The sequence below is a fragment of the Oncorhynchus keta genome, chromosome 22, assembly GCF_023373465.1.
Source record: "Oncorhynchus keta strain PuntledgeMale-10-30-2019 chromosome 22, Oket_V2, whole genome shotgun sequence".
NCBI classification, from domain to species: Eukaryota; Metazoa; Chordata; class Actinopteri; order Salmoniformes; family Salmonidae; genus Oncorhynchus; species Oncorhynchus keta.
In genome coordinates this window covers 43684304-43711194 of record NC_068442.1, presented here as the reverse complement: position 1 = coordinate 43711194, position 26891 = coordinate 43684304, and the positions used below count along the sequence as shown (strand labels likewise).

The following is a 26891-nucleotide window of genomic DNA, read 5'->3' as shown; positions in this document are numbered from 1 at the left end:
CTGGGTAATTCTCTCAATATCTTGTCCACTACGAGAGTCTCTATCACATGTCCTACTCCCTTTCCAGGTTCTAGCCACTGTTTCGTCAGTCGTATTAAGGCGAAGATCTGAGCACGGACGGGTTGATCAGCTGTATAGGTCCATTGATGGAACTTTACAGCCCTATCTCTGGCAGTCAGCTGGTACCGGGACAGGATCTCGGTTTTTAGTCGCCCATAGTCCGCCGCTTCGTGGGAATCCAGGTCAAAATAGGCTTCCTGAGCCACCCCGGTCAAAAGAGGAGCTAATGCGCTAGCCCATTCTGTGGGCGGCCACTCTTCCAAGGTGGCCGTCCTTTCGAAGGTCATGAGAAAGGCCTCAATATCATCCTCCTTGGAGAGACGAGGTAAGATGGCGTGAGCAGCCGCTCTTGGCCTAACTGTAGGTTCTTCTCGTCGACTCAGCTGTTGTTGCAGGAGTTCTATGGTTGTCTGCTGTGCCGTGATCAATTGTTGTAGTAGGGCGTTATCCATCGTTCTTGAATGGTTCCTCCGGGTCTTCTGGAAGAATATTAATTTACTCACTTATCCTTGTGTCACTCGTCCACCTAATACCCGCATCCTCTCGCAATGTGAGCGTACCAAGTAATTAGGCGTCACTCTAAAGCGGGAAGGTGGAATAAACGAGTCAGGAGTAGGTTTTTCTGATTGAACACGGTTCTCTATTGAGGTATTTTGTCAACCAAAAACATTCTAACATAATCAATGAAAAATCTTCCAAGGAAAAACACATCTTCTTCTCCAGATGAAACAAGAACACAATAGGATAATCTTTAAACTACAACAAACATAAATCACGGGTTTGTCACCATCTTCGTGGTTCTTTCAGCACAGCCTCTCTCTCTCGGTGGCCATCTTCCAGAGATAGTTTTCCCCCTTCTCTGCTGGTTCCATTCTCTCTTTTATAGGGGAAGGAGAGTATCCCATTAGTACCGTCAGCTGTGCTTAATTGACTCTGGTTACCTTGTCTCCCATGCTTTGTTGGGCTACTATCCATGAGCCCAGCCTGCCCTCTAGTGGTCCTTCCACATCCCTTACGCTCAATAACTGGTTGTGTCACCTTTAGCTGAAATGACTACAACCAAACACTTCCTGTAGTTGCTTATCAGTCTCTCACATCTTACTGTGGAATTTGGTCTTTCGCCAGACATAAATGGGACCCATCTCATCCAAAAAGTTGACTCATGTTTGCTGAAAAGCACCTGGATGATCATCAAGACTCAAGACTTCTGGAAGAATGCTCTATGGACAGATGAGGAAAAAGTATCACTTTTTGGATGGCATGGGTCCAATTATGCCTGGTGAAAACCAAACACTGCATCCCACAGTAAGAACCTTATACCAACAGTGAAGCATTGTGGTGGTAGTGTGATGTTTGGAGATGCTTTGCTGCCTCAGGACCTGGATGACTTGCCTTAATAGAAGGACCCATGAATTCTTCTCTGTATCAGTTAATTCTACAGGAGAATGTCAAGCCTTCCATCGGAGCTGAAGCACAGCTGGGTCATGTACCAAGACAATGATCCAAAAACACACAATAAAGTCTACATTAAAATTGTGAAATAGCAACACATTTGAAGTTTTGGAATGGCCTAGTCAAAGTCCAGACCTAATCCCAATTGAGATGTTGTGGCAGGACTTGAAATGAGCAGTTCATGCTTGAAAACCCACAAATGTCGCTGAGTTGGTGGACTAAGTAGAGGTGTGCCATTTGTGACGCATCCTGTGTACCAGTACTGAGATGCTAACATGATGCCAAGCTACTATGTGTATGTGTTCGTGCCTGCTTGAGTGTGTGAGAGTGTGTCCACATCCACTTCCTAACGTGTGTTTGTATGTGTGCTGTATATGTTTTCCGGTGTCCATGTGGAGTTGCAGTATGAACTGTTCCTGTGAGCACATTCATCATCACACAGAGAGTGTAATTTCTCAGAGCAACATGAGTGGGCCTATCTCCCATCTGTCTCTGAAGGCCTGCTTCTGCTCTCAGAGATACAGCCCACTTGGCAGAACCCAGCACCGGGGACACTGTACTATGCACTTGGCCTCCTCACTGAGCACTCATGAATCACTGGGTGTCATTGGCTGAGAGAGAGAGAGAGAGAGAGAGTGAGGAAGATACATGGCAACGCTCTCATGTTGACGATCAATCACGTGGCTGAAGTGTTCAACATTTCCGGGTGAAGACATTGTCTCCATCAGCACTGTCCCGACATTCAGGCATCACATTCGGAGGAGGTCATTAGTTATTTATGCAAAGCGAAATGTAAAAGTACGACATTCAAAAGGACTTGGACCCATAACCCCCCTGTGCCAGAGACGCTGTGCTCCTCCAATCCACTGAGTATACAGTCCATTGTTCTCTACCGCAATGACGTTGTATTTTGGTTCTAAATAAAGACGCCCGGGACCTTGGAGATTTTCTAGGATTAATCTGCATCTCTCAGCCAAGCACAAAGAGTCACAGGACCAGGTGCAGTCAGCAGGAGACTACAGCAACCTTGGAATTCAGATAAGAGAGAGCGTAGATGTAGAGTTGTGTTAACAGCCTGGTCACGTTTTGCATGACAATGACCACAGGACAAGACATCACAAACAGATCTGGGACCAGGCTACTGAGTTAGCTATTTCCTTATATAGCACATCAAGTTATTTTAATAGGCAAACCACATCGATATGTTTGACACACGGATGCACATCTGTGCTATAAAGATATGAGACATCAATGATGCAGTGACAAACCAATTGGTGATTTAGCCTGCCATGTTCCAAGACATGAAGGTCATGACAGCAACACCATCTATTTCCTCAGGCAAGAGCAGAAAAACAACCGCATTGTCCTTAACTACCATCTAACACCTTAGTATCTGTGTGACCCGGACACAGATGTTTAGAAATGTCCCTTAGATGAGTGAAACATGTCGGGATGGACCCTGGGACACCAGCAGGGTCATGGAGAAGGTTTCAACAGAACTTTCAAAGCCAGTTCAATTAACTGCCAATGGCAAATGGCCAAACTAATTCACCATGGACAATTTCTGCAATATATGCAGATGACTTCGTCAACCATTTTGAAAAGAAGGTCGACGACATCCGATCCTCGTTTGCTAAGTCAAACGACACCGCTGGTTCTGCTCACACTGCCCTACCCTGTGCTCTGACCTCTTTCTCCCCTCTCTCTCCAGATGAAATCTCGCGTCTTGTGACGGCCGGCCGCCCAACAACCTGCCCGCTCGACCCTATCCCCTCCTCTCTTCTCCAGACCATTTCCGGAGACCTTCTCCCTTACCTCACCTCGCTCATAAACTCATCCCTGACCGCTGGCTACGTCCCTTCCGTCTTCAAGAGAGCGAGAGTTGCACCCCTTCTGAAAAAACCTACACTCGATCCCTCCGATGTCAACAACTACAGACCAGTATCCCTTCTTTCTTTTCTCTCCAAAACTCTTGAACGTGCCGTCCTTGGCCAGCTCTCCCGCTATCTCTCTCAGAATGACCTTCTTGATCCAAATCAGTCAGGTTTCAAGACTAGTCATTCAACTGAGACTGCTCTTCTCTGTATCACGGAGGCGCTCCGCACTGCTAAAGCTAACTCTCTCTCCTCTGCTCTCATCCTTCTAGACCTATCGGCTGCCTTCGATACTGTGAACCATCAGATCCTCCTCTCCACCCTCTCCGAGTTGGGCATCTCCGGCGCGGCCCACGCTTGGATTGCGTCCTACCTGACAGGTCGCTCCTACCAGGTGGCGTGGCGAGAATCTGTCTCCTCACCACGCGCTCTCACCACTGGTGTCCCCCAGGGCTCTGTTCTAGGCCCTCTCCTATTCTCGCTATACACCAAGTCACTTGGCTCTGTCATAACCTCACATGGTCTCTCCTATCATTGCTATGCAGACGACACACAATTAATCTTCTCCTTTCCCCCTTATGATGACCAGGTGGCGAATCGCATCTCTGCATGTCTGGCAGACATATCAGTGTGGATGACGGATCACCACCTCAAGCTGAACCTCGGCAAGACGGAGCTGCTCTTCCTCCCGGGAAGGACTGCCCGTTCCATGATCTCGCCATCACGGTTGACAACTCCATTGTGTCCTCCTCCCAGAGCGCTAAGAACCTTGGCGTGATCCTGGACAACACCCTGTCGTTCTCAACTAACATCAAGGCGGTGGCCCGTTCCTGTAGGTTCATGCTCTACAACATCCGCAGAGTACGACCCTGCCTCACACAGGAAGCGGCGCAGGTCCTAATCCAGGCATTTGTCATCTCCCGTCTGGATTACTGCAACTCGCTGTTGGCTGGGCTCCCTGCCTGTGCCATTAAACCCCTACAACTCATCCAGAACGCCGCAGCCCGTCTGGTGTTCAACCTTCCCAAGTTCTCTCACGTCACCCCGCTCCTCCGCTCTCTCCACTGGCTTCCAGTTGAAGCTCGCATCCGCTACAAGACCATGGTGCTTGCCTACGGAGCTGTGAGGGAACGGCACCTCAGTACCTCCAGGCTCTGATCAGGCCCTACACCCAAACAAGGGCACTGCGTTCATCCACCTCTGGCCTGCTCGCCTCCCTACCACTGAGGAAGTACAGTTCCCGCTCAGCCCAGTCAAAACTGTTCGCTGCTCTCGCTCCCCAATGGTGGAACAAACTCCCTCACGACGCCAGGACAGCGGAGTCAATCACCACCTTCCGGAGACACCTGAAACCCCACCTCTTTAAGGAATACCTAGGATAGGATAAAGTAATCCTTCTCACCCCCCTCCCCTTAAAAGATTTAGATGCACTATTGTAATGTGGCTGTTCCACTGGATGTCATAAGGTGAATGCACCAATTTGTAAGTCGCTCTGGATAAGAGCGTCTGCTAAATGACTTAAATGTAAATGTAAATGTATATGGCTTCAGAGCAGATATTAGAAACCAGGTCCTGTGCAGTAAGAGATTGGTTTGATCTGTATATGCATGGCGCATGTTGTTGTTTGTATATCCCAGTGGATGTTCCTACAAACCAGCGGCCAGCAGGTAGCATAAGATGAAGTAACATCAGAGGACATTAGAGGTCCAGCTGCCGGGGGCTGTGAGCTGACTACTGTATCTGTTGGACCGGGTTCCAAGTAGCCAGGTAGATTAGATGAAGTAACATCAGAGATCATTAGAGGTCCAGCTGCCGGGGGCTGTGAGCTGACTACTGTATCTGTTGGACCGGGTTCCAAGCAGCCAGGTAGATTAGATGAAGTAACATCAGAGATCATTAGAGGTCCAGCTGCCGGGGGCTGTGAGCTGACTACTGTATCTGTTGGACCGGGTTCCAAGCAGCCAGGTAGATTAGATGAAGTAACATCAGAGATCATTAGAGGTCCAGCTGCCGGGGGCTGTGAGCTGACTACTGTATCTGTTGGACCGGGTTCCAAGCAGCCAGGTAGATTAGATGAAGTAACATCAGAGATCATTAGAGGTCCAGCTGCCGGGGCCGTGAGCTGACTACTGTATCTGTTGGACCGGGTTCCAAGCAGCCAGGTAGATTAGATTAAGTAACATCAGAGATCATTAGAGGTCCAGCTGCCGGGGGCTGTGAGCTGACTACTGTATCTGTTGGACCGGGTTCCAAGTAGCCAGGTAGATTAGATGACGTAACATCAGAGATCATTAGAGGTCCAGCTGCCGGGGCTGTGAGCCGACTACTGTATCTGTTGGACCGGGTTCCAAGCAGCCAGGTAGATTAGATGAAGTAACATCAGAGATCATTAGAGGTCCAGCTGCCGGGGGCTGTGAGCTGACTACTGTATCTGTTGGACCGGGTTCCAAGCAGCCAAGTAGATTAGATGAAGTAACATCAGAGATCATTAGAGGTCCAGCTGCCGGGGGCTGTGAGCTGACTACTGTATCTGTTGGACCGGGTTCCAAGCAGCCAGGTAGATTAGATGAAGTAACATCAGAGATCATTAGAGGTCCAGCTGCCGGGGGCTGTGAGCTGACTACTGTATCTGTTGGACCGGGTTCCAAGCAGCCAGGTAGATTAGATGAAGTAACATCAGAGATCATTAGAGGTCCAGCTGCCGGGGGCTGTGAGCTGACTACTGTATCTGTTGGACCGGGTTCCAAGTAGCCAGGTAGATTAGATGACGTAACATCAGAGATCATTAGAGGTCCAGCTGCCGGGGCTGTGAGCTGACTACTGTATCTGTTGGACCGGGTTCCAAGCAGCCAGGTAGATTAGATGAAGTAACATCAGAGATCATTAGAGGTCCAGCTGCCGGGGGCTGTGAGCTGACTACTGTATCTGTTGGACCGGGTTCCAAGCAGCCAGGTAGATTAGATGAAGTAACATCAGAGATCATTAGAGGTCCAGCTGCCGGGGGCCGTGAGCTGACTACTGTATCTGTTGGACCGGGTTCCAAGCAGCCAAGTAGATTAGAAATACAGAGAAAAATCTCTTTCATTGACCTCAGGGTGTGAACATTTCAAACGACTGAGTGCTCCCTGGTCTTTGTCATCCATCGTGGTGAAAACAGACTGGTCTGTACGGGGGGAGGGGGGGGGGGGTATTGTGGAAGCTAATTCATACAGAGATGAAGGGAAGCTAATGTTGAGAGGACAGATTGCGCAACAGCGAGGGGCAGGAGAATATTTTTCCCTGGAGGGCTTGCAATATCGCTCTCCACTTCATTGACAAACCCCACAGTGTCCAACAGGGGAACGGATGGGGGGGCCGTGGGCCCCGGCCAACTATAGGGTGTAAAGAGAGGACACCAGCTTGGCATGGGTGGCTCATCATACTATTGTCTGAATACTCTCTTGGACATAAAACACAAGTTATCAGGGGACTCAGTGAACACCTAAGAACATTACTCAACAATATGAGTAGCTGAAATGCACTAGATTCTACAGTACACACAAAACCAGGATTTGCTTATTGGGCACAACCTATGAGACCTGACTGCTTGGCTTTATTCCTTGACTACTTGGCTCACCACAGTAGCCTGCCCTGTTACTCTGATTCTCAAGTGATTTCAGTCCCATTATACAGTACCGGGGGCCTGACATTAAATCGGTAACACTGGGCCACCAGTAGACTCGGCCCTGGTTGACGACTGTGCTGTTTTTAGACTTAACAAGTGTAGAGAGAGTAGTGGATGTGTGATGTGCTGGGGTCAGTCAGGCTGAATGAAGGGCTGTAGTCAACAACATTTGGAAAATGCCTCCAAGGCATACTGTGGCAGTTAGCTAATGTAGTGTTTTGGCTAATGTTGCCTGGTGCCTGCTAGGCTCCTCTACTCTGTGTGTTGGCTATGTTGCCTGGTGCCTGCTCGGCTCCTCTACTCTCAGTGCGTTGGCTCATCTCACGTTGAGGTGTTGTTACATAAGACATTAGATGATGATGCAGGTTGTGTACATAGAGCAAAGACAAATATGTTGATGTCTGTAGTATGCATGCACAAACAAAGTTTAGGAATGAGGATGTTTGGAGGGTGTATATGTAAAGGATCAAAACACATTTTATTCGTCACATGCGCCGAATACAATACCGGGAAATGCTTACTTACGAGCCCTTCTTAAAACTGCGTCGTTGGATAAGAAAATATTTACAAAAATAAATAAAAAGACCAACAATAAAATATATATATATATTATACTATATACTATATAAAGGGTACTGGTACCGAGTCAGTGTGCGGAAGTACAGGTAGGTCGAGGTAATATGTAGGTAGGGGTAGTGACTATGCATAGATAATAAACAGCGAGTAGCAGCAGCGTACAACAAACACAAATAGTCTGGGTCGCCATTTGATTAGCTGTTCAGCAGAAGTATGGCTTGGGGGAAGAAGCTGTTAAGAAGCCTTTTGGACCTGGACATGGCGCTCCTGTACCACTTGCCGTGCGGTAGCAGAGAGAAAAGTCTATGAGTAGGGTGGCTGGAGTCTTTGCCAATTGTTAGGGTCTTTCTCTTGTATAGAAGTCCTGGATGGCAGGAAGTTTGGCCCCAGTGATGTACTGGGCTGTAAGCACTACCCTCTAGCGTTTCGCGGTCGGAGGCTAAGCAGATGCCATACCAGGCGGTGATGCAACCCGTTAGGATGCTCTTGATGGTGCATTTCTAGAACTTTTAGAATCTAAGGACCCATACCAAATCTTTTCAGTCTGCTGAGGGGGAATATTGTCGTGCAATCTTCACGACTGTCTTGGTGTGCTTGGAACATTATATTTTTGTTGGTGATGTGGACACCAAGGAACTTGAAGCTCTCAACCTGCTCCACTACAGCCCTGTCAATGAGAATGAGGATGTGCTTGGTCCTCCTATTCCTGTAGTCCACGATTATCTCCTTTGTCTTGATCACATTGAGGGAGAGGTTGTTATCCTGGCAGCATACGGCCAGGTCTCTGACCTCCTCCCAATACGCTGTCTCATCATCGTTGGTGATCAGGCGGCCGACTGTTGTGTCATTGGCAAACTTAATGGTGGTGTTGGAATTGTGCTTGGCCACTCCGTCATGGGTAAACAGGGAGTACAGGAGGGGACTAACCACACACCCCTAAGGGGCCCCCGTCTTGAAGATCAGCATGGCAGATGTGTTGTTGCCTACCCTTACCACCTGGGGGAGGCCCGTCAGGAAGTCCAGGATCCAGTTGCAGAGGGAGGTGCTTAGTGATAAGCTTTGAGGGCACTATGGTGTTGAACACTGAGCTGTAGTTAATGAACAGCACTCGCACTTAGGCGTTTCGTTTGTCCAGGTGGGAAAGGGCAGTGTGGAGTGCAATAGAGATGGCTGTGGATCTGTTGGGGCAGTATGCAAATTGGAGAGGGTCTAGGGTTTTTCTGGGATGTTTGTGATGATGTGAGCCATGACCAGCCTTTCAAAGCCCTTCATGGCTACAGACGAGAGTGCTACGGGTCGGTAGTCATTTAGGCAGGTTAGCTTGGTGTTCTTTGGCACAGGGACTATGGTGATTTGCTTGAAAGATGTAGTAATTACAGACTCGGTCATGGACAGGTTGAAAACATCAGTGAAGACACTTACCAGTTGGTCAGCGCATGCTTCAACATTGTGAATGTTGACCTGTCTAAAGGTCTTACTCACAAAGCGGGGGTAAAGCCCCGCCTTATCCCAGCTCACTGGTCACCATAGCAGCACCCATCCATAGCACGCGCTCCAGCAGGTATATTTCACTGGTCACCCCCAAAGGCAATTCCTCATTCGGCCGCCTATCCTTCCAGTTCTCTGCTGCCAATGACTGGAACAAACTGCAAAAATCACTGAAGCTGGAGACTCATATCTCCCTCACTAGCATTAATCACCAGCTGTCAGAGCAGCTCACAGATCACTGCACCTGTACATAGCCCATCCAACTACCTCATCCCCATACTGTATTTATTTAATTATCTTGCTCCTTTGCACCCCAGTATCTCTACTTGCACATTCATCTTCTGCACTTCTATCACTCCAGTGTTTAATTGCTATATTGTAATTATTTCTCCACTATGGACTATTTATTGCCTTACCTTAAAAACAATAGGATGTCTTCAGCCCAGCAAATTAATTGTGGCGATTATAGCTACTCTCTGGGGCGTTGAGGGCAGACTGGGTATGACATTACACATCAGGTTCAGACAGAGGCTTTGTCACTAATCCTCATACTCCAATCCCATTTGCATCCTCAGTCTGCCATAGCGATAGCATTATGGGTCAATGTACACCACAGAACTGACAGCATTGACTGTGACATACTGTACAGAACAGGAGTTTCACTCCAACCACATTCCACTTCCAATCATGCTGTGTCTAATCAATGGATGTACTTGAAGATATAGGACAGTTTCAACTAGACGATCTCTAGCATCCTTTCAGAGCGCTGTAAAAGTGACATTGTACAGAAATGAATGTTGTGATGATCATTGGTAGAACAGGATGTTCTTGGTAGAGGGCTGTGAGAGTGACGTTGTACAGAAATGAATGTTGTGATGATCATTGGTGGAACAGGATGTTCTTGGTAGAGGGCTGTGAGAGTGACGTTGTACAGAAATGAATGTTGTGATGATCATTGGTGGAACAGGATGTTCTTGGTAGAGGGCTGTGAGAGTGACGTTGTACAGAAATGAATGTTGTGATGATCATTGGTGGAACAGGATGTTCTTGGTAGAGGGCTGTGAGAGTGACGTTGTACAGAAATGAATGTTGTGATGATCATTGGTGGAACAGGATGTTCTTGGTAGAGGGTTGTGAGAGTGACATTGTACAGAAATGAATGTTGTGATAATCATTGGTGGAACAGGATGTTCTTGGTAGAGGGCTGTGAGAGTGACGTTGTACAGAAATGAATGTTGTGATGATCATTGGTGGAACAGGATGTTCTTGGTAGAGGGCTGTGAGAGTGACATTGTACAGAAATGAATGTTGTGATGATCATTGGTGGAACAGGATGTTCTTGGTAGAGGGTTGTGAGAGTGACGTTGTACAGAAATGAATGTTGTGATGATCATTGGTGGAACAGGATGTTCTTGGTAGAGGGTTGTGAGAGTGACGTTGTACAGAAATGAATGTTGTGATGATCATTGGTGGAACAGGATGTTCTTGGTAGAGGGCTGTGAGAGTGACATTGTACAGAAATGAATGTTGTGATGATCATTGGTGGAACAGGATGTTCTTGGTAGAGGGTTGTGAGAATGACGTTGTACAGAAATGAATGTTGTGATGATCATTGGTGGAACAGGATGTTCTTGGTAGAGGGTTGTGAGAGTGACGTTGTACAGAAATGAATGTTGTGATGATCATTGGTGGAACAGGATGTTCTTGGTAGAGGGCTGTGAGAGTGACGTTGTACAGAAATGAATGTTGTGATGATCATTGGTAGAACAGGATGTTCTTGGTAGAGGGCTGTGAGAGTGACGTTGTACAGAAATGAATGTTGTGATGATCATTGGTGGAACAGGATGTTCTTGGTAGAGGGCTGTGAGAGTGACGTTGTACAGAAATGAATGTTGTGATGATCATTGGTAGAACAGGATGTTCTTGGTAGAGGGCTGTGAGAGTGACGTTGTACAGAAATGAATGTTGTGATGATCATTGGTGGAACAGGATGTTCTTGGTAGAGGGTTGTGAGAGTGACGTTGTACAGAAATGAATGTTGTGATGATCATTGGTGGAACAGGATGTTCTTGGTAGACGGTTGTGAGAGTGACGTTGTACAGAAATGAATGTTGTGATGATCATTGGTGGAACAGGATGTTCTTGGTAGAGGGCTGTGAGAGTGACGTTGTACAGAAATGAATGTTGTGATGATCATTGGTGGAACAGGATGTTCTTGGTAGAGGGCTGTGAGTGACGTTGTACAGAAATGAATGTTGTGATGATCATTGGTGGAACAGGATGTTCTTGGTAGAGGGTTGTGAGAGTGACGTTGTACAGAAATGAATGTTGTGATGATCATTGGTGGAACAGGATGTTCTTGGTAGAGGGTTGTGAGTGACGTTGTACAGAAATGAATGTTGTGATGATCATTGGTGGAACAGGATGTTCTTGGTAGAGGGCTGTGAGAGTGACATTGTACAGAAATGAATGTTGTGATGATCATTGGTGGAACAGGATGTTCTTGGTAGAGGGCTGTGAGAGTGACGTTGTACAGAAATGAATGTTGTGATGATCATTGGTGGAACAGGATGTTCTTGGTAGAGGGCTGTGAGAGTGACGTTGTACAGAAATGAATGTTGTGATGATCATTGGTGGAACAGGATGTTCTTGGTAGAGGGTTGTGAGAGTGACGTTGTACAGAAATGAATGTTGTGATGATCATTGGTGGAACAGGATGTTCTTGGTAGAGGGCTGTGAGAGTGACGTTGTACAGAAATGAATGTTGTGATGATCATTGGTGGAACAGGATGTTCTTGGTAGAGGGCTGTGAGTGTGACGTTGTACAGAAATGAATGTTGTGATGATCATTGGTGGAACAGGATGTTCTTGGTAGAGGGTTGTGAGAGTGACGTTGTACAGAAATGAATGTTGTGATGATCATTGGTGGAACAGGATGTTCTTGGTAGAGGGTTGTGAGTGACGTTGTACAGAAATGAATGTTGTGATGATCATTGGTGGAACAGGATGTTCTTGGTAGAGGGCTGTGAGAGTGACATTGTACAGAAATGAATGTTGTGATGATCATTGGTGGAACAGGATGTTCTTGGTAGAGGGCTGTGAGAGTGACGTTGTACAGAAATGAATGTTGTGATGATCATTGGTGGAACAGGATGTTCTTGGTAGAGGGCTGTGAGAGTGACGTTGTACAGAAATGAATGTTGTGATGATCATTGGTGGAACAGGATGTTCTTGGTAGAGGGTTGTGAGAGTGACGTTGTACAGAAATGAATGTTGTGATGATCATTGGTGAAACAGGATGTTCTTGGTAGAGGGCTGTGAGTGACATTGTACAGAAATGAATGTTGTGATGATCATTGGTGGAACAGGATGTTCTTGGTAGAGGGTTGTGAGAGTGACGTTGTACAGAAATGAATGTTGTGATGATCATTGGTGGAACAGGATGTTCTTGGTAGAGGTTGTGAGTGACGTTGTACAGAAATGAATGTTGTGATGATCATTGGTGGAACAGGATGTTCTTGGTAGAGGGTTGTGAGAGTGACGTTGTACAGAAATGAATGTTGTGATGATCATTGGTGGAACAGGATGTTCTTGGTAGAGGGTTGTGAGAGTGACGTTGTACAGAAATGAATGTTGTGATGATCATTGGTGGAACAAAAGGCTCCAAAAGAGATGAGGCCAGACTGAATGCATGTGTCTGTTATAAAACATGTCTCAGGTCACAAACACAGCCGTATATTATTTTATTAAAACACCTCTTAATTGAGATATTGGCCTACTGGGATTGTGTACATTATTGTCCTAATATACAATATAAGTACAGTACCGTTTCTCCCTACACCCTCAAATTCTCCCCATTTCCTCAACCTTTCCCCATTTTATTTTATATATTTTTTAAAATTTTACTAGGCAAGTCAGTTAAGAACAAATTCTTATTTTTAATGACGGCCTAGGAACAGTGGGTTAACTGCCTGTTCAGGGGCAGAACGACAGATTTGTACCTTGTCAGCACGGGGTCTTGAACTTGCAACCTTCCTTTCTTTCATAAGGTGACCAGGAAAACGGCTCAACAGCTGCCGGTGCAACGCATGGGTTGGACCTGAGATGGCTCTTGGTTGACCTTTTCTCATTCTATCCATTCAGGAACATATCAAAGACTCTGGGAGTGGTGTTTTTCACCTTTAAGACATGTCTCGCTTGTTAGTATTCTGTCAGGTCTGTCTCTACTGTAGCAACCCTGTCTGTGGTCCTGTGGTGCCCAGTTGGTAGAGCATGGTACTTGCAATGCCAGGGTTGCAGGTTCGATTCCCATCGGGGATCAGTGAGAAGAAAACGTATGAAACCTCTACTGTAATTCTATCTGGATAAATGTGTTTGCTAAATGACTAAAATATAACTGTGTGCTGTCTCTCCACCAAACCCAACTTAGAGGCTTGGCACACCAATCTCAACTCTGCTTGGTGGGTTATGACACACAGGCAGTGTGAGTGACCTGCACATAAACTCCTCTGAGGCTCCATTGGGTACAGTGTGCTGATCACACTCTCTCTGCCCAACCTAAATGATTTGGAATCTATCTTAGAAGCAGCTGCAGATGGCTGTATTATATTTTAGACATGGACACACACACACTCTTTCTCTCTAAACAGTTCCCTCTCTCTCACTATTCCTCAGGGGCACCAAACCTGGTCTAGGCCTGGGATCATCACCTAGATTCAGCCACGGGTCAATTTTTCTTGAGCGGAAGTTCAGGGTGCCGGAACATAATTACAAATAATTTGTGGACGGCAAATGGACTACAAGAAGTCAGACTAAAACATAATAATTTCAAACCTTGCTTACATCCTAAGTATACGATCGAATACTGTTGAAGTCGGAAGTTTACGGAAGTTTACATACACCTCAACCAAATACATTTAAACTTTGTTTTTCACAATTCCTGACATTTAATGCTAGTAAAAATCCCTGTCTTGGGTCAGTTAGGATCCCCAATTTATTTTAAGAATGTGAAATGTCAGAATAATAGTAGAGAGAATTATTTATTTCTGCTTTTATTTATTTCATCACATTCCCAGTGGGTAAGAAGTTTACATACACTCAATTAGTATTTGGTAGCATTGCCTTTAAATTGTTTAACTTGGGTCAAACGTTTCAGGTAGTCTTCCTCAAGCTTCCCACAATAAGTTGGGTGAATGTTGGCCCATTCCTCCTGACAGAGCTGGGTCAGGTTTGTAGGCCTCCTTGCTCGCACAAGATTTTTCAGTTCTGCCCACAAATGTTCTATAGGATTGAGGTCAGGGCTTTGTGATGGCCACTCCAATACCTTGACTTTGTTATCCTGAAGCCATTTTGCCACAACGTTGGAAGTATGCTTGGGGTCATTGTCCATTTGGAAGACCTGTTTGCGACCAAGCTTTAACTTCCTGACTGATGTCTTGAGATGTTGCTTCAATATATCCACATAATTTTCCACCCTCATGATGCCATCTATTTTGTGAAACGCACCAGTCCCTCCTGCAGCAAAGCAACAATTTCAAAGATTCTGAGTTACAGTTCATATCAACAGGACAATGACCCAACACAACTCCAGGCTGTGTGAGGCCTATTTGACCAAGAAGGAGAATGATGGGGTGCTGCATCAGATTACCTGGCCTCCACAATCCCCAACCTCAACCAAATTGAGATGGTTTGGGATGAGACGGACTGGAGAGTGAAGGAAAAGCAGCCAGCAAGTGCTCAGCATGTGTAGGAACTCCTTCAAGACTGTTGAATAAGCATTCCAGGTGAAGCTGGTTGAGAGAATTCCAAGAGTGTGCCGTTGTCATCAAGGCAAATTATGGCTATTTAATGAATCTCAAATATATTGTGATTTGTTTAACACTTACTACATGATTCCATATGAGATTGCATAGTTTGTGTCTTCACTATTATTCTACAATGTAGAAAATTGTAAAAAATTAGGAAAAACCCTTCAATGAGTAGATGTCCTAAAACATTTGACCAGCTGATCGGTTGATCTGCTCAGAAAACATAAAAATCATATGTGAGCCACCAGTTCCTCCTTTGAGAGACAGGAACTCATATAACCAACTCCTGGGTCCTCCCTGAGCTTAACTCGGTTCCCCAATAGATAATCTGCCCGTGTAGGTATCAAACCCACAACGTTTATGTTACAACCAGCATGTTCCAACCAACTGAGCCCCCGGAACTACACTCGGCTGGAATATCTGGAGTGGACTCTCACTGAGTTAGTACATTAAGACATGACTAGTATTTATAACATCTCCCTGTTACCAGCCTTGTAAACACACCACACTGACATCCACTCCGTAGGGGAAAGAGGCAGCAGGGTACAGGATGGGCTCCCACAGGGGGTTTGGGTTGGCATTTCAGTGTCAGCCTCTGGCAGCTAGCCTACAGCAAACAGAGAGGCAGAGTAGAGAGAGAGTAGAGAGGTAGAGTAGAGAGGGGTAGAGACAGGGGCAGAGTAGAGAGAGAGAAGGGCAGAGTAGAGAGAGAGAAGGGCAGAGTAGAGAGAGAGAAGGGCAGAGTAGAGAGAGAGAAGGGCAGAGTAGAGAGAGAGAAGGGGGGGGGGGTCCAGAGTAGAGAGAGAGTAGAGAGAGAGGGGGGCAGAGTGATGGGCAGAGTGCAGAGAGAGGGCAGAGTAGAGAGAGAGGTAGAGAGAGAGGGGCAGAGTAGAGAGAGAGGTAGAGAGAGAGGGGCAGAGTAGAGAGAGAGGTAGAGAGAGAGGGGCAGAGTAGAGAGAGAGGTGGAGAGAGAGGGGCAGAGTAGAGAGAGAGGTAGAGAGAGAGGGGCAGAGTAGAGAGAGAGGGGCAGAGTAGAGAGGGAGGTAGAGAGAGAGTGGGGCAGAGTAGAGAAGGAGGTAGAGAGAGAGTGGGGCAGAGTAGAGAGGGAGGTAGAGAGAGAGGGGCAGAGTAGAGAGGGAGGTAGAGAGAGAGGGGCAGAGTAGAGAGAGGTAGAGAGAGAGGGGCAGGTAGAGAGAGAGGGGCAGAGTAGAGAGGGAGGTAGAGAGAGAGGGGCAGAGTAGAGAGAGAGGTAGAGAGAGAGAGGGGCAGAGTAGAGAGGGAGGTAGTGAGAGAGGGGCAGAGTAGAGAGGGAGGTAGAGAGAGAGGGGCAGAGTAGAGAGAGGGGTAGAGAGAGAGGGGCAGAGTAGAGAGAGAGGTAGAGAGAGGGGCAGAGTAGAGAGAGAGGTAGAGAGAGGGGCAGAGTAGAGAGAGGTAGAGAGAGGGGGCAGAGTAGAGAGAGGTAGAGAGAGAAGGGCAGAGTAGAGGGAGGTAGAGAGAGAAGTGCAGAGTAGAGAGGGAGGTAGAGAGAGAGGGGCAGAGTAGAGAGAGAGGGGCAGAGTAGAGAGAGGTAGAGAGAGAGGGGCAGAGTAGAGAGGGAGGTAGAGAGAGAGAGAGAGGGGCAGAGTAGAGCGAGAGGTAGAGAGAGAGAGAGGTAGAGAGAGAGAGGGGCAGAGTAGAGTGAGAGGGGCAGAGTAGAGAGTAGAGAGAGAGAGAGAGATCAGAGCAGAGTAGAGAGAGAGGCAGGCAGTGTTTCGGGGATTGTGACCTTGGCTACTTGTGTGATGTAGCAGGGTGTGATGGGACAGAAATGCAGCTAGGTCCCCAGGCATATCAGTAGCAGCCCTGTGTTCCTGTGAAATTAGTCTCTCATGCTGGATCAGTGACAATCTCAACAGGCTTTGGTTTGGGTTTATATGGATTTTAAGGTTGAGTCACGGGAATGACGCCTGTTTCTTCATCTCCGTCTTGTGTAATGTGTAGGTTCAGGGAGAGACAGCACAGCTTAAATGCTTAGCTACACATAAACACACACAATGTTTCTTTATTGTCATTCACACACTAAATATTGCATTTCAGACTGCCTCCTCTCCCTAACTACAGCGGAGCTTCAATGTCGAGCATAACAACTCGCTAATTCGACTCTGTTGTCAATTTGCCTGAGGTTGCATGGGGTGTTACAGGACCCAAAGCAATCAGACTTACTTGACTTCACTGATTAAGTGACAGTAAGAATTGGTTCTGGATCAGCCTCCTAACGTGATCAATGTCAGTAGGAACACTGGGTTATCCTCACGATAAAGGATTCTCATAAGCGTATGCCTCTACCACTCTCTCCTTTCCTTCTCATCTCTCACAGTCATTTTGTCATTCAGATCAGCCTGGAGTTGGCTGAGAAACCGGTGCAACGCAGCACATCCCTGAGGTGTTATGCAAGTCCCTCATCTCCCCACATACAGAATAAATAACACAGGGAGCAACAGTAGCTGACTTTCATCTCAGGATAATGATCCATCTGAGTGGAATCTGTTGATAGACCTGAATCATTCAGTACAGTGTGTTGCTCTCAACCAAAGTCCTCATCACCAACCTCACAGTAGCAGGGACTGAAGCTGTTTTCTATGTGTGTTGTAACGGCAGCTCTTTCACTCACTATACACAGTTTGTATCGTTGAGTTGTGTTTAATAAATCATTGTCAGTTTTAATCAATCAGCACAATCATCCACGATTAGATTAGAGCCACTCGTTGTATAATGTCAGTTAGCCCACTACCCCAACAAAGAAAGGGACTGTATTCATACTGCAAACTGGATATCCAACGCCTTCGTGCATAGCGTTGCCTGTAACAAGGAGACACAGCTGGACATTTAGAGCCAACTCTGTTCACTTCGCACAGGGTTTACAAAAGGTAGTTCATGTTTGCCTGTCGTGATACGAAGCCAGTTTGTGTAAGTATTTACTGTGTCAAGCCTGCCAGCACTGTGAATACCTTTCTGTAGTCTCTAAACACATCAGGGAACCGTGATATCCTGCTGTAGTAGCCAGAGAAAAGCACTGAAGAATTTCATAGGGGAAGAACCTCATTCAGTAGTGGTTCTGTAGCTCAGTTTGTAGAGCATGGCGCTTGTAACGCCAGGGTAGTGGGTTCGATTCCCGGGACCACCCATACGTAGAATGTATGCACACATGACTGTAAGTCGCTTTGGATAAAAGCGTCTGCTAAATGGCATATATTTATTTTATTTATTTGAGTAGGAGCATTATAAAGAGTAAATTAAAGTGTGTAGGAGTACCACCCATCATCAGTCTTCATATTACGTGTGATAGCAGAGGCAACTAACAGCGGCAGGGAGCCTAGTGGTTAGAGATTTGGGCCAGTAATTGAAAGGTTGCTAGATCAAATCCCCGAGCTGACAAGTTAAAAATCTGTCGTTCTGCCCCTGAACAAGGCAGTTAACCCACTGTTCCCCGGTAGGCCACCATTGTAAATAAGAATTTGTTCTTAACTGATTTGCCTAGTTAAATAAAGGTTGAATAAAAATCCAATCATGGCACTTATTCCTGTCTGAAGGGATGAGGCATCTGAACTACGACCGCGGTAGTTTATAAGGAGAGGAGAGTCTTTGAAAAAAAGTATTCCTAGCTCTTTGTCAGCCTCTGTGAAAAGTCTGCATTGCCTGGGTGTGAGAATGCCACGCTCAGGCATCCTGACCATGTGAGAAATGTGTTAATTAACAAGGTGACCAGCTCAACATTTTGGTTGCTGAACGAGACTCAATCTAAACAGTCACTTACGAACTCAAGTATTTTCTACCTTTCTGAATGACAACATCATTCAGGATGCATTATTGATGAAAGTATTGGCTGTGGATCCATTATAATAGGTTGAGGATGAATGAAGGGACTGTCTATGACTGTGCAAATGTATGATTTAACATTTTTATTTGTCTGTAAAAATGCACTAAGAAGTGTGAATGTTGGTGTGTGATGGAAAATGCACAAATTGAGCATGTCTGCAAGTGTGCATTGATTCGATGTGTATTGGTGCTTGATTGACTAGTGTTCCTGTGTTCCTCTGTGTGTGTGTGTGTGTGTGTGTGTGTGTGTGTGTGTGTGTGTGTGTGTGTGTGTGTGTGTGTGTGTGTGTGTGTGTGTGTGTGTGTGTGTGTGTGTGTGTGTGTGTGTGTGTGTGTGTGTGTGTGTGTGTGTGTGTGTGTGTGTGTGTGTGTGTGTGTGTGTACGTGTGTGTGTGTGACCATTCGCCACGCATTTCCATTTGCTAGAAAGGCAGGTTGGCGAGGACTATAGAGTTTTTGCACCTATCATCCCTCTCTGCATGACAGCCCTGCCCTGAGCTGCCTGTGAAAGGCCATTTGGACAGGCTGGCTGACTGAGCACCAGCACCAGAGACGCCACTTGGACACAGCAGCTGACCTGAACATGGGGAGTCGGCACAACTCCATCCCATGCTCCACTGGCTGAGTCTCCAACTGCCCAGGCTGCATTTAAAGACGCAGGGCCTCGTTTCCTTTTCAGATGGAGGAGAGTAAGATTATCCCAAATCTCTCAACAATAAACACCAAAATGTGTACCATAAGCATGATCAACTCACGCATGATCAACTCACATGTACCATAAGCATGATCAACTCACATGTACCATAAGCATGATCAACTCACATGTACCATTTTTTAAGAACAAATTCTTATTCTGTTTCCTAGGAACAGTGGGTTAACTGCCTGTTCAGGGGCAGAACAACAGATTTATACCTTGTCAGCACGGGGGCTTGAACTTGCAACCTTCCGGTTACTAGTCCAACACTCTAACCACTAGGCTACTCTGCCGCCCCAGCACCATAAGCACGCACTATTCATTATAAAATGCTGATGTTCGGAACATCATTTTGTACTGTACAGTACGGCTTCCTCTGCTTCGACACAATGTTCAAGTGTGGGCTGAATTCTGAGTGGGCAGTTGGAGATGAGATGGCAGCGAGAGTCTATTTCACTGCAGCCAATCCTCATCTCCATCTGACAGGCTACAAACATGATTGGCAGGGGCCTGGAGTCATGGCAACTGAGTGAAACCCTGGGTCAGTGTGTAGGGAGAGATGAGAGACACTGCAGCTTTCCCATGAAGTCATACTGAGTAGACTAACTATGTCACTTACTGACAATGACAATGCTATATACATCTGCCAGTTGTCACAGCATGAACTGGGCTGGTTGAATTAGCAGTCTTTTGACAAATTCACCAATAATATGGATGGCTTGAGCCTAATTATAATGAATGATCATGTACAGAAATGATTGATTATAATGAGGGTTCACCTCCTATGATAATGACAGTAAAACCGTTACTTATAAGATGCCATGACATGCACTGTCTATAATAACCAACAGACATGAGTCATAAAGCCCTTGATGTATTGACTATTATACTGTAATTACATACGCCATAGCTTGCATATCTCTGCATGCACTACTATAGGGGAAAGGGAAAGATGGATACCTAGTCAGTTGTACAACTGAATTCCTTCAACTGAAATGGATCTTCTGAATCAGAGAGGTGCAGGGGCTGCCTTAGTCTACGTATTAGTGCTCCTTTGTCTGACAATCTGTGGTAAACTGTTTTATTACCGTGTTACTGTTTATGAAAGCTGTCGTTTCACAATTGAAACACTGTAGTAATGTGGTTTCTATGGCATCTGGCACGAGTCCCAGATTTTCATAGACAACCTAACAAAGAGGACCAGCTAATGGACCAGTAAATCTTCACAGAGATTGACTATCCATATGCCGACCAGAGGACAACTCTCACTTAGGGACAAAGGCAAACATCTATTGTCTTTTACATCGTTTGCCTTGTATTTGCCAAATAACAACGGACATGGTTAATGAGTATTGTTGTTCGTCTTGGCTTTCAGATGCAATTCACTTTTTTTCTTCATCAAAACAATACCTTTAGGTCTTTCGTCTGTCAACGGTTGGGGAAAAGAAAACAGTCTTACATCGTTAGAATTAAGCTATAGTATGTGTTTAATACTGTAACAATAACATGTCGTAACAATACGGTTAGCTAGGTACACTACATGCCAAGTGTCGATCCCCAAGAGGATGCCCTGTATCATGTGAAAAAATACATTTAAAACTACGCTCGACTTCCATAGCAAACTACGATTGTTAGTTCCACTGGTGTTACATTTCATGATTCGAGTGACAGAAACAATATCTTAACGTTACCATGTTTATATCCAGTAGCCTACTTTCAAATTAAAATATTATCGCGAAGCAATTTCTAATTTGGTAGGAGGCTCCGCTCCATTCATGATTCATTATCGGTATCCAGTTGTAGCGCTTTCTATGAACGTTACACTGACATACCATTGTTACATTGTATCTTGCTTCAATGGTACATTTTGTAAATCAGCCATAGCGCGAAAAGCCGCCCCATTGACCAAAGTCAAGAATAGCGTTTGAAGAATATCGTTGTTGGTTACCCTTTGTTGTCTTGAAGAAAGAACTTGAGGTTACCGACGTTAAACAAGGACGAATGTGGCGACTCACCATAGTATGAAGGAGGAATGTCTGTCTTTCTAGCCATTGCACCTCAGACAGGAGATTCTGCACCGTCTTTGAGATGGCATATGAGGCTTGAGATGTGAATACAGCGTTTGAATGGCCCAGTCTACGTAAATACAGCAGCTCCAGCCCTTGGTTTGAGCTGTCTCCGCAACGCAACTGAGCGTCAGCGGTGTTTACAGCACCATGTATTGTCATCAACTGTGTGATTAAAACCCTAAAAGGCACACACACACCAGGGCTGATTGCAATGAAAATGTTTTACATGAATCTCGATGTAGACCTGATTCACATTTGACACATAGTTACAATCATCTATATTGTGAATGTATTAGTCAAATTTGAAAGCAATATGGTCACACTACAGTTGGTCATGCTTTATTTGGATAGTCTGGATAGTACTTAACCCTTACCCTAACCTTAAGCCTTATCCTAACCCTAAACTCAACCCTTGGGGTTAGGATCAGAATAAAGGTTAGGGTTAGGGTTGAGTTTAGGGTTAGGATAAGGCTTAAGGTTAGAGTAAGGGTTAAGGTTAGGGTTAGGATCAGAATAAAGGTTAGTGTAAGGGTTAAGGTTAGGGTTAGTAGCTAGTTGAAATGTTACTGATAGTCTGTAGAGCATCTACAGTTGGAATATCCAAATAAAGTCAGCCTACTATATCCCTCTTTTTAAAACGGGGTGGTACGAGCCTGGTACGAGTCTTGAATGCTGATTGGCTGACAGCCGTGGTATATCAGACCGAATACCCCAGGTATTGACAAAACATTTATTTTTACTGCTCTAATTTTTTTTTACCTTTATTTAACTAGGCAAGTCAGTTAAGAACAAATTCTTATTTTCAATGACGGCCTAGGAAGAGTGGGTTAACTGCATGTTCAGGGGCAGAACGACAGATTTGTACCTTGTCAGCTCGGGGATTTGAACTTGCAACTAGTCCAACACGCTAACCACTAGGCTACCCTGCCGCCCCAATTACATTGGTAACCAGTTTATAACAGCAATAAGGCACCTCAGGGCCAATATACCATTGCTAAGGTCTGTATCCAGGCACTCCGCATTGCGTCATGCTAAAAACAGCCCTTAGCCATGGTATATTGCCAATATATCACCCCTCCTCGTTCCTTATTGCTTAATTATGCTACTGTATATGTGACATTATGAATGTTTGCTAGCCTATGCAGTGTTTCCTCCTTCCAGTAACACATTTGTGTTGTAGCCCCTGACAAACTCACCTTATTCAACTAAATTAGTGTGTAGGAGTACCACACAGCGATCATCAGTCTTCATATTACGTGTGGTAGCAGAGGCACCTAAAAAGCCAATCACGGCAGCTATTCCTTTGCGAAGGGATGACGCATCTCTTTTAGGGTTTGATGATTAGTTGTCAAGTTGAATCGGGTGTGTTTTTCCGGGGCCACAGCAAAAATGTGTACTGTTGGGGGATACTGGAGGACTGGAGTTTGTAAACATTGGCCCATAGCTTTCTCTCAAACAGCTTTCACTATTTTACTGTGTAAAATCTCTTGAGTTTAACATGGACCCTTTGTGATGAAACACTGTCCTCTGCAGGACTTCTTGTGACAGCACAGATCCTATCTATATTTTACAGCTACGGTGCCTTCAGAAAGTATTCATACCCCTTGACTTATTCCACATTTTGTTGTGTTACAGCCTGAATTCAAAACGTCTAAATAGATGTTTGTTCTCACCCATCTACACACAATACCCCATAATGATAAAACTTAAAACATGTTTTTAGAAATTGTTGCCAATTTATTGAAAATAAAATACAGAAATATCTAATTTACTTTCAATATTCACACCCCCGAATCAATACTTTGTAGAAGCACCTTTGGCGGCAATCACAGCTCTGAGTTGTCTTGGGTATGTCTGCATTAGCTATGCATATCTGGATTTGGGGATTTTCTCCCATAATTTCTTGCAGAACTTCTCAAGCTCTGTTAAATTAGATGGGGATCAGTTGTGAACAGCAATCTTCAAGTATTTCCACAGATTTTGAATGGGATTCAAGTCTGGGCTTTGGCTGGTCCACTCAAGGACTTTCACATTCTTGTTCTTTTCAAGCAGGAAGCACCAGTGACTCGGTCTATAAAAAAGTGGTCAGATGAAGCAGATGCTAAACTACTGGACTGTTTTGCTATCACAGACTGGAACATGTTCCGGGATTCGTTCGATGACATTGAGGAGTACACCACATCAGTCACTGGCTTTATCGATAAGTGCACATCGTCCCCACAGTGACCGTACGTACATACCCCAAACAGAAGCCAGGGATTACAGGCAACATTCACACTGAGCTAAAGGGCAGAGCTGCCGCTTTCAAGATGCAGGACTCTAACCCGGAAGCTTACAAGAAATCCTGCTATGCCCTGCGATGAACCATCAAACAGGCAAAGCGTCAATACAGGGCTAAGATTGAATCATACTATACCGGCTCCAACGCTCGTCTTATGTGGCAGGGCTCGCAAACTATTACAGACTACAAAGGGAAGCACAGCCACGAGCTGCCCAGTGACACGAGCCTACCATACGAGCTAAATCACTTCTGTGTTCGCGTCCAGGTAAGCCACACTGAGGCATGCATGAGAGCATCAGTTGTTCTGGAAGACTGTGTGATCACGCTCTCCGTAGCTGGCGTGACGAAAACCATTAAACAGGTCAACATACACAAGGCTGTGGGGCCAGACGGATTACCAGAACGTGTGCTCCGGGCATGTGCTGAACAACTGGCAGGTGTCTTCACTGATATTTTCAACATGTCCCTAATTGAGTCTGTAATACCAACATGTTTCAAGCAGACCACCATAGTCCCTGCGCCCAAGAACACAAAGGCAACCTGCCTAAATGACAACAGACCCGTAGCACTCACGTCCGTAGCCATGAAGTGCTTTGAAAGGCTGGTAATTGCTCACATCAACACCATCATCCCAGAAATCCTATTTGCATACCGCCAAAACAGATCCACAGATGATGTAATCTTCATTCCACTCCACACTACCCTTTCCCACCTGGACAAAAGGAACAATTATATGAGAATGCTATTCATTGACTACAGCTCAGTGTTCAACACCATAGCACCCTCAAAGCTTATCACTAAGCTAAGGATCCTGGGACTAAACACCTCCCTCTGCAACTGGATCCTGGACTTCCTGATGGGCAGCCCCCAGGTGGTGAGGGTAAGTAGCAACACAACTGCCATGCTGATCCCCAACACTGGAGCCCCCAGGGGTGTGTGCTCAGTCCCCTCATGTACTCCCTGTTCACCCACCCATGACTGCATGGCCAGGGACGACACCAACACCATCATCAAGTTTGCAGATGACACAACAGTGGTAAACCTGATCACCGACAACGACGAGACAGCCAATAGAGAGGAGGTCAGAGACCTGGCCGGGTGGTGCCAGAATAACAACCTATCCCTCAACGTGACCAAGACTAAGGAGATGATTGTGGACTACAGGAAAAGGAGGACCGAGTACGCCCCCATTCTCATCAACGGTTTAGTAGTGGAGCGGGTTGAGTGCTTCAAGTTCCTTGGTGTCCACATCACCAACAAACTAGAATGGTCCAAACACACCAAGACAGTTGTGAAGAGGGCACGACAAAGCCTATTCCCCCTCGGGAAATTACAAAGATTTGGCATGGGTCCTGAGATCCTCAAAAGGTTCTACAGCTGCAACATCGAGAACTTAACTGGTTGCATCACTGCCTGGTAGGGCAATTGCTCGGCCTCCGACCGCTAGGCACTATAGCGGGTAGTGCGTATGGCCCAGTACATCACTGGGGCCAAGCTTCCTGACGTCCAGGACCTATATAGGCGGTGTCAGAGGAAAGATTGTCACTCCAGTCAACCCTAGTCATAGACTGTTCTCTCTGCTACCGCACGGCAAGAGGTACCGGAGCACCAAGTCTAGGACCAAAAGGCTCCTTAACAGCCATAAGCAGTAAGACTGCTGAAGAATTAATCCAATGCCCACCCGGACTATTTACATTGCCTCCCCCCTTGGTTTTTACACTGCTGCTACTCACTCTTTATCTATGCATAGTCACTTTACAAACTTACCTGTACCCCCGCACATTGACACGGTACCGGTACCCCCTGTATATAGCCTCATTATTGTTATGTCATTTTTACTTTAGTATATTTAGTAAATATTTTCTTAACTCTATTTCTTAAACTGCGTTATTGGTTAAGTGCTTGTAAGTAAGCATTTCACGGTAAGGTCTACTTTCACCTGTTGTATTCGGCACATGTGACAGTAGTAGGATACCCATCATGTGTGGCCAATTATTAGGTGTGGCCAACACACCTGAACACACTGAAATTGACAAGAAAAACTACTGACTGTTGGGAATTAAGTTGATAGTAAATGTATACATACTGTATATTGAAAGGTTTGAATAATACAACACCGTTTTCGGTCCAATTAACACAAATATAAAACACACATTTACAATGTATAAGGGAAGATGCATTGAATTCAAAGACATGGCATCTTCACACACACACACACACACACACACACACACACACACACACACACACACACACACACACACACACACACACACACACACACACACACACACTACGTTACATGGGCATGGCCAGAGAGTGGCAGCAGAAGGTAGAAAAGCCATAGAGTATAAAGTAGGCTATAGGTTTGATCCTGGCAGGATGTAGTATCTGAAGTACTTTAACATAAAATATATTGACTTTATCATTATTTTACAGACTATGTCTCGTCATCAAATAAGAGGGAATCTGTTTAAATTCCCCTATGATTATTAAAGTACAATTGTTATTTGATACTAGACTAATCAACTCCCAAGTGGCTTAGCAACCACAAGAACACCGTCCCTGATTATGTGGCCTGATTACCAAAGCATTTACACCCAAATCTGCTTTCTCTCTCTAATGTTGCTGTCGATGAAACCCATTTAAATTACTCAAGTTGCCCAAGGGCAATCATTAAAAAGTGATTGACTTCCCCCAGGCAGGTCAGATGGTGATTTACTGATTTTCTGCACTGAAATGAGGAGTCATTTATAGAGATGAAAATTGTAGTAACTGTTTCCTGCTTTACAGATAATACATTTTGATTAGTCCTGGAGATCAGAATGCATTAAATGCCGTTTGAGATATTTAATTCCCTCAGAAATATACACTATACTGTAGCTCTGGTATTAACGATGACATCCAATCCACTACAGTTTTATTGACCTAAGTTGCTCATGCAATCTCTTGTGATGCCTTTCTACGCTAAACTATAAGTGGTGTATATACAGTACGTACTTGGCTGTAGATTGCATTTGGATTACTGTTACAGTGATATTTTGGTTGTTAAATGGACTTGTTCTGACATT

At 45.4% G+C, this 26891-nt stretch overlaps 1 protein-coding gene across 9 annotated transcripts in view; it reads right to left on the bottom strand.

Annotated features, from left to right (window-relative positions):
• The window catches only part of LOC118371897 (choline transporter-like protein 5-B), a 100519-nt gene extending 78847 nt beyond the window's left edge, over positions 1–21672 (bottom strand). For 8 of the 9 annotated variants that reach the window (XR_008075646.1, XR_008075647.1, XR_008075648.1 and 5 more), the window contains exon 1: positions 21486–21671. Coding sequence is in view for 2 of the 9 variants with exons in the window: in XM_052475292.1 (XP_052331252.1) it covers positions 21486–21522 (37 nt within the window). In the remaining 7 variants the exon portion in view is untranslated. Of the gene's footprint in view, positions 1–21485 lie in introns of all 9 variants that reach the window. The other variant, XM_052475293.1, reaches the window with a different exon arrangement.
• Between the last annotated feature and the right edge of the window lie 5219 nt (positions 21673–26891).